This window comes from Littorina saxatilis, linkage group LG6 (genome assembly GCF_037325665.1).
Source record: "Littorina saxatilis isolate snail1 linkage group LG6, US_GU_Lsax_2.0, whole genome shotgun sequence".
NCBI classification, from domain to species: Eukaryota; Metazoa; Mollusca; class Gastropoda; order Littorinimorpha; family Littorinidae; genus Littorina; species Littorina saxatilis.
The window spans coordinates 20,595,669-20,603,168 of record NC_090250.1 but is presented as its reverse complement, the minus strand read 5'-3'; the positions used below and the strand labels follow the sequence as shown (position 1 = coordinate 20,603,168).

Sequence of the window (7,500 nt, the reverse complement as noted above, 5' to 3'; positions counted from 1 at the left end):
GTTTTTCATCCAAACATATCATATCTATATGTTTTTGGAATCAGGAACCGACAAGGAATAAGATGAATTTGTTTTTAAAACGATTTCGGAAAATTTATTTTAATCATAATTTTTTTCTTTTTTTTCAGAGCTTGTTTTTAATCCGAATATAACATATTTATATGTTTTTGGCATCAGAACATGTTGAAGAATAAAATAAAAGTAATTTTGCATCGTTTTATAAAAACATAATTTTAATTAACATTTTCAGATTTTTAATGACCAAAGTCATTAATTAATTTTTAAGCCTCCATGATGAAATGCAATACCGAAGTCCAGCCTTCGTCGAAGATTGCTTGGCCAAAATTTCAATCACTTCGATTGAAAAATGAAGGTGTGACAGTGCCGCCTCAACTTTTACAAAGAGCCGGATAGGACGTCATCAAAGACATTTATCCAAAAAATGAAAATAATTCTGGGGATATCATACCCAGGAACTCTCATGTACAATTTCATAAAGATCGGTCCAGTAGTTTACTCTGAATCGCTCTATATACACACACACACGAACAGACACACACACAGACACAGACACAGACACAGACACACACAGACACACACACACACACACTCACACACACACACACACACGCACACACACACACATACACACATACACCACGACCCTCGTCTCGATTCCCCCTCTATGTTAAAACATTTAGTCAAAACTTGACTAAATGTAAAAAGACAGAAACAGGAAAACAAGTCGCGTAAGGCGAAAATACAATATTTAGTCAAGTAGCTGTCGAACTCACAGAATGAAACTGAACGCAATGCCATTTTTCAGCAAGACCGAATACTCGTAGCATCGTCAGTCCACCGCTCATGGCAAAGGCAGTGAAATTGACAAGAAGAGCGGGGTAGTAGTTGCGCTAAGAAGGATAGCACGCTTTTCTGTACCTCTCTTTGTTTTAACTTTCTGAGCGTGTTTTTAATCCAAACATATCATATTTATATGTTTTTGGAATCAGGAACCGACAAGGAATAAGATGAAAGTGTTTTTAAATTGATTTGGACAATTTAATTTTGATAATAATTTTTATATATTTAATTTTCAGAGCTTGTTTTTAATCCGAATATAACATATTTATATGTTTTTGGAATCAGCAAATGATGGAGAATAAGATAAACGTAAATTTGGATCGTTTTATAAATTTTTATTTTTTTTTACAATTTTCCGATTTTTAATGACCAAAGTCATTAATTAATTTTTAAGCCACCAAGCTGAAATGCAATACCGAAGTCCGGGCTTCGTCGAAGATTACTTGACCAAAATTTCAACCAATTTGGTTGAAAAATGAGGGCGTGACAGTGCCGCCTCAACTTTCACGAAAAGCCGGATATGACGTCATCAAAGACATTTATCAAACAAATGAAAACAACTTTCGGGGATTTCATACCCAGGAACTCTCATGTCAAATTTCATAAAGATCGGTCCAGTAGTTTAGTCTGAATCGCTCTACACACACACACACACACACACACACACACACACACACACACAGACACACAGACACACGCACATACACCACGACCCTCGTTTCGATTCCCCCTCGATGTTAAAATATTTAGTCAAAACTTGACTAAATATAAAAAGGACCCCTTGAACTGAGACTGGTATGTCGGCGTCGTAAAGGACTAAGCGTACGCTAACACAACCTGACGGATGTCACGTCGTCAAGATTTAAAGCCCTGACTTCGCGAGGATAGTGCACTAGCTCAAGGCAATATTGCTGAACCAAAATATCCCACAAATCCAACCGTAACCACTACCCCTCCCCGCCCCTCCTCTTGTCACCCCCCCCCCCCCCCCCCCCCCCGCTCCCCACACCTACCCCCTCCCAAAAACCGAACTACTCAAGTCCGGGCCGATTAGAGTCTGATTTTCTGACACCTACCTTGCTAAGTATCGACCTATGAAAGACAGAGAAGGAGAGCGACAAGCAAAGAACGGGATCGGAATAAACACACACGTGACACGCACGCACGCACGCACGCACGCACGCACGCACACACTCACGTACGCACTCAATCACGCACGTACGCACGCACGCACGCGCGTGTCACACACACACACACACACGCACGCACGCACGCACGCACGCACGCTCGTACGCACGTACGTACGCACTCAATCACGCACGCACGCACGCACGTACGTTCACACACACACACACACACACACACACACACACACACACACACACACACACACACACACACAAATACGAAACTGAGTGCAAAGAAAGACTAAGCGAAGACATAAAGAAAGCAAGGAACATTCAAATAAAGACCAGAAGAGAGAGATAGCAAACGAACATAGAAGGCGAGACAGAGAGACACCAAAAGAGAAACCGAATATTAAAGAGAGAAAGGAAGGAAGACAGAGATCGAGTCAGAAAGAAACAGTAGAAATTAAAGAAGAAAGATTCAGAGATGGCAAGAAGAGTCAGAGATGTTACCTCACCCCTCCCCAGAAAGAAACACCCAGCAAAATCAACACTGCGCCATGATCAGACGTATACGTTAAACAAAAGAGTAAAGGGGGTCCTTAACTCAGCCCGAAGTCGACTTCGCGAAGACTTTGCGAAGTCCTTTAACAAAACAATCAGTGCTAAGGCATACTTCCCGTAGTCGACTTCGCCCAATTAATGACAGGCTTAAAGGTACTTACAAAGACAACAGTAGGGACATTGCATGGAATGGTGAGGAAATGAAGAATAAGGTAGCGTTACAAAGAGAGTCTACCACAACCCATTAGTGCGATTTGGGCCATTAGCCGTAAGTGAATGATCCATCAGTCTGCAGAAACAATCGGTGACAGTCACTATAAAGAAAAAAGGAGCACAATAAAGACACAGACACGAGCGCATTCTGATAATCATTGGTCCACGCTATCGCTCATGTCATACATGAGACCCGAAGGGAAGTAACTCATTTGACCTAAGTTCAGGGTGACACGAGCGAGAATGTGAAGCTTAATTACAGAACAGCTTGTACGAGACGCTGCTAAGCAATTGTGAAGAAACAAGAGATATAGCTCAAAGAACAGAGGATGACACTTTTCAGAGAGAAAACAGAGTGAAAGTAGAGAGCAAGATGACAAAAGAGTGAAATAAGTTTGTTTTTAAATACACAGAGAGACAGTACAAGCTGTAAATAAAGCACTGATACGTCTGTACTTAAAAAAACACAACAACAAAAACACGCATAGACAACAAAATAGAACAAAACAAGACAAAGCAATACATGACAGGTTTCAGACCTTGACTTACCGTTCAGGTATCACATGGTGACACAACCTGTAAGTGTCAGTTCATGACACATCTTGAAGGTATGAGATCATGACACACCTTGCACAAATTACATCATGCCTCACCTTGCCCGTATCTCTCCATGACGAATTACAGCGACATACAATAAAGCAAACGCAGGTAACGGGTAACAAGCTCAAGGAAATAACAGAGAGAGAGACAGAGAGAGAGAGAGAGACAGACAGACAGACAGACAGACAGAGACAGAGAGAGAGACAGAGAGAAAGAGAGAGAGATAGAGAGAGAGACGGAGACAGAGAGATAGACAGAGACACAGAGAGAAAGAGAGAAAGAGAGAGAAAGACAGAGACAGAGACAGAGAGAGACGGAGACAGACAGAGACACAGAGAGACAGAAAGACAGAGATAGAGACACAGAGAGACAGAGAGAGAGACAGAGAGAGAGACAGAGACAGAGAGAGAAACAGAGAGACAGAGAGAGAGACGGAGACAGACAGACAGAGAGACAGAAAGACAGAGACAGAGAGAGGCAGAGAGACAGACAGAGAGACAGACAGAGAGAGAGAGAGAGAGAGAGAATCAGAATCAGAATCAGAATGTTTTATTCGCGAAAACACATGTTTATAGCGAAAGGGTGTTGTGGGGTTGGGATGTCGAAGTACAAAGCTTTCTATATACCGAAGCATGCACGATCGCGCAGAGTTCTCGCTACTGGAAGTCCGATAGAGAGTCCACTGCATTTGTCAGAGTCAGGGATACCTTGACTCACACTGCACACCAATACCATGCATCATAACATCATGATTTGATCAGTCCTTCAGTCTTTTGTTTTCTTCCCTGTGGTGACAGATATTGTGTGACGAGAACATTAAGAACCAGCATTAGAGAACCAAGAATGAAAACATCACGGTGTTTGAAACTGTTCATCCTAAGTAAAAGCGGACTACGCGAGACACTATTCTCAGATCTTCTTCCAGTTCTTCTTTGTACAATTCAGCGTACCGATCTTTGCTGATCGGGGGCAATGTCCGAAGACACGACATGGCATGTTTCTGAATCTTGGTCATGTTGTCTGACTGATCGAAGAACCAGCGTTTACGATCTGTGTTGAAATCATACATGAGCACAACATCATCACTTTTGCAGTACAAACTCTGGGTGCCAATATGTTCTTCAAATACAACAGTATCAAAAGATTCATTTCTTCTTCTATCGCGGAGAAGTCTTTGTTTACGGCGGTCTCTCAGTTCACTAGCCAGCAGCTTGATGTGTCTGATGTCAATACCTCTTTCAGACGTTATCTTTTCCATGTGTTCCAGACTCTCACTGTTGTCGTCTGTCTGATTTACCGCACTATCAAGCGAACAGTCTTTGGTCTGCCAACCACTTGCGCCCAAACACATGGTGTCGTCTCTATTGTTTACATGTTCCTCTCCACTGCGCCTGGTGTAAGTGGCAGGCGGTGGGTCTGTCTCACGTGCAGAGCGTGGCGTGTCAACACAGGAATGTGTACTGTCATGTTGTGACGGAGGCATGAACTCAGGGGTGGCTAAAAATAGACCGCATGGCGAAGTATGCCTACTGTCAACAATGTTATCACTTGCCTTATTTTCTTGTTCCTGTCTTTTGTTTGATTCTGTGGAGCACTGTGTCACAATGTTTTCTGTTCTTGTTTCGTCAGTCCGTGAAGTAGCACGCCTGTCTTCTGCCCTTTTCTTGTCGCGGCGTATCTGTGACGGGGGTTTGCGTCTCCACGCGCCCACTGGTAATGTCGGCTCGCCATCTTGTTGGTCTGCGGAGTTGAAGCGAAGCACGACGACAGGTTTGTCGCCTTCGCCCGTCACCTTCCAGGAGATTAGAGCGTGGTCCGCGATAATGGTGGTCAGAATAGACTCCACAGTTTTAGGTAGGCCTAAAACTGACATCTTAGTGGCTGTTGTTGCTGAAAATGTCGAACTTTTGACACAGCAAATGTGTTCGTGTCTTGCCACAGCGACCACCGGAAGTCGAGCCCCGAGAGAGAGAGAGAGAGAGAGAGAGAGAGACCGAAAGAGAGACAGAATGAAACAGAGATATACCTGACAGGTATTAGCGCAACAAATGAAACACCCACCTTGCAGGTATCTGATCATGACGCAGATGACGTTGCCGAAGATGAAGGCCTGCATCATCATGGGCACCAAGGTGAAGGGCATGCAGAAGACGGCCAGCAGCAGGTCGCTGACGGCCAGGTTCAGCAGGTACATGTTGGTGATGGTCCGCATCTTCTTGTGTCTGACCAGCGTCAGGATCACAAGCCCGTTGCCCACCACGGACAGTAGGAAGATGATGGCGTAGGGGATGGACAGGAAGGCGGACATCTTGTTGGACACCTTGACATCGCCCAGGCAGGCCGCCACGAAGTCGTCCCGGGTGGCATTGGGGAACACCAGGTGAGCGATGGTCGAGGCGTTGGACACGTTGTACATGTGGTCGCAGTACAGCTCCGCTGTCGGGAGTGACATTGGAGAGTTGGCGATGATGGCGGCGTCGGGGGTGACGCTCCTGCTGCTTGGGAACGACGGTGGTGGTGATGATGACGTGGCTGGAGGAAGTGACGTCATCCTGGCTGTGTTAGAAAACAGCGCCATGATTCCTTGTTTGACTTCCACCCTGAGAAATGTCAGCACACGCGGTAACGTTACTAACAGGACAGGATCGTTCATTCAACAGAGAACGTGTGGGATCGTTTAACGAGGTCCTCAACATGGTTGTAGGCTAACTGCCCCCCTCCCCCCCCCCCCCCCGGACAATTGCTCCCCGGAGGGCAATTAGCCTTCTCCCAGTTAACCCTTCAAAAAACGAGATCAGCAGATGACAATTCAAACTAGCTCAATAAGAAATTGTGAAGGCTGCAAAGCGGATAACTTGGTTTCGTGACTTTTTCTTTTTTCTTTGTTTGCTGGTTTGTTCAGTTGTTTTTGTTCTAATCGCCATGTTTGTGAAGTTTAAGGAGGTTCTGTCATTCCTTTCGGCGAAGATTATAACAGAGAACTTTTGAAACTGTGTGCATTCCACGTGTCAATGTGTCGTCCGGCTACCTCGTAACTTCTCAAACAACAGCTAAACAATCAATGTACTTACTGAACTTTTACGCTCCCGCTAAATATTCCAGAGCGCATAGTATTTCACCTGGTCATGGAACCACTGTGTCAATGGACAACCGTATAACTGGACTGCTTTTTTCTTCTTAATTTTCTTTGTTGGGGGGGTGGGGGGGAGGGTAAAAAGGATCTGTGCTTCACTATTGCATTAGATGACTCTATGGTTACACTACGAAGTCAGTAGACCGAAAGGTCATGGCATCAATTTCCCTCGAGGCCTCCCCTCGTGGCTGTTGTTTGTTGAGAGTACATAATTTTATACACATATAGTACAGAGACGATGACTCATCCAAATGAGAAGAATATATGTATACTGTTCCAAAAAAGAAACGCATAGTTGCTACTTGCCAAATTTGTTTTATTTTTCGAAAAAATTAACAGAAAATCCAATATTTAGATTATTTGTTTGAAATTTGGTATGGACACAGTTGAATGCACACACAGTTCATTTGCATCTTCAAATCAATCAGTCAATCAATACGATTGGGTGCCGAGGCTGTCAAGTCAGTAGGGGGTGTGACTGCCTTGAGCAGCAACAACTGCCCGGCACCTTCTGGGCATGGACTGGATCAGATGCCGGATATCTTGCTGTGGGATGGTGTCCCACTCCTCCTGAAGTGCCTGCAATAGATCGCGGTGATTTGCCGGCGCTTCTTCTCGCCTGCGCACACGTCTGTCCAATTCATCCCAGAGGTGTTCTATCGGGTTCATGTCTGGCGACATGGATGACAAGGGAAGCACCTGGACATGGTGGTCGGTGAGGAACTGGGTGGTGAGTCGTGCTGTGTGCGGGCGAGCGTTGTCCTGCTGGAATATGGCATCCTGGTCAGCCAGAAGAGGAAGGGCGTGTGGGCGCAGAATTTCCTCCACGTATCGCTGGGCAGTTATGCGCCCTTGGACGTGCACCAGGGTGCTCCTTCCAGCGGTATTGATCGCCCCCCACACCATGACGCCTCCACCACCATGAACGGGTGCCTCATCCACACAGTTGGGCGCGTAACGTTCGTTTACTCTCTGGTAGACCCTCCTCCGACCATCATGTCG

At 45.1% G+C, this 7,500-nt stretch overlaps 2 protein-coding genes and 1 long non-coding RNA gene across 3 annotated transcripts in view; 2 read left to right on the top strand and 1 right to left on the bottom strand.

The window, feature by feature from the left end:
* LOC138969616 (gastrin/cholecystokinin type B receptor-like) overlaps positions 1 to 5,959 on the bottom strand; it is a 99,263-nt gene extending 93,304 nt beyond the window's left edge. Inside the window, exon 1 of the mRNA XM_070342476.1 lies at positions 5,427 to 5,959. Coding sequence (XP_070198577.1) covers positions 5,427 to 5,943 — 517 coding nt within the window. The 5' untranslated portion in view covers positions 5,944 to 5,959. The remainder of the gene's footprint in view (positions 1 to 5,426) is intronic.
* LOC138968738 (folate receptor gamma-like) overlaps positions 1 to 7,500 on the top strand; it is a 376,265-nt gene that overhangs the window by 214,760 nt on the left and 154,005 nt on the right. The gene's annotated exons all lie outside the window — the stretch shown is intronic.
* LOC138968740 (uncharacterized) overlaps positions 1 to 7,500 on the top strand; it is a 330,336-nt gene that overhangs the window by 224,116 nt on the left and 98,720 nt on the right. The window lies entirely within an intron of this gene.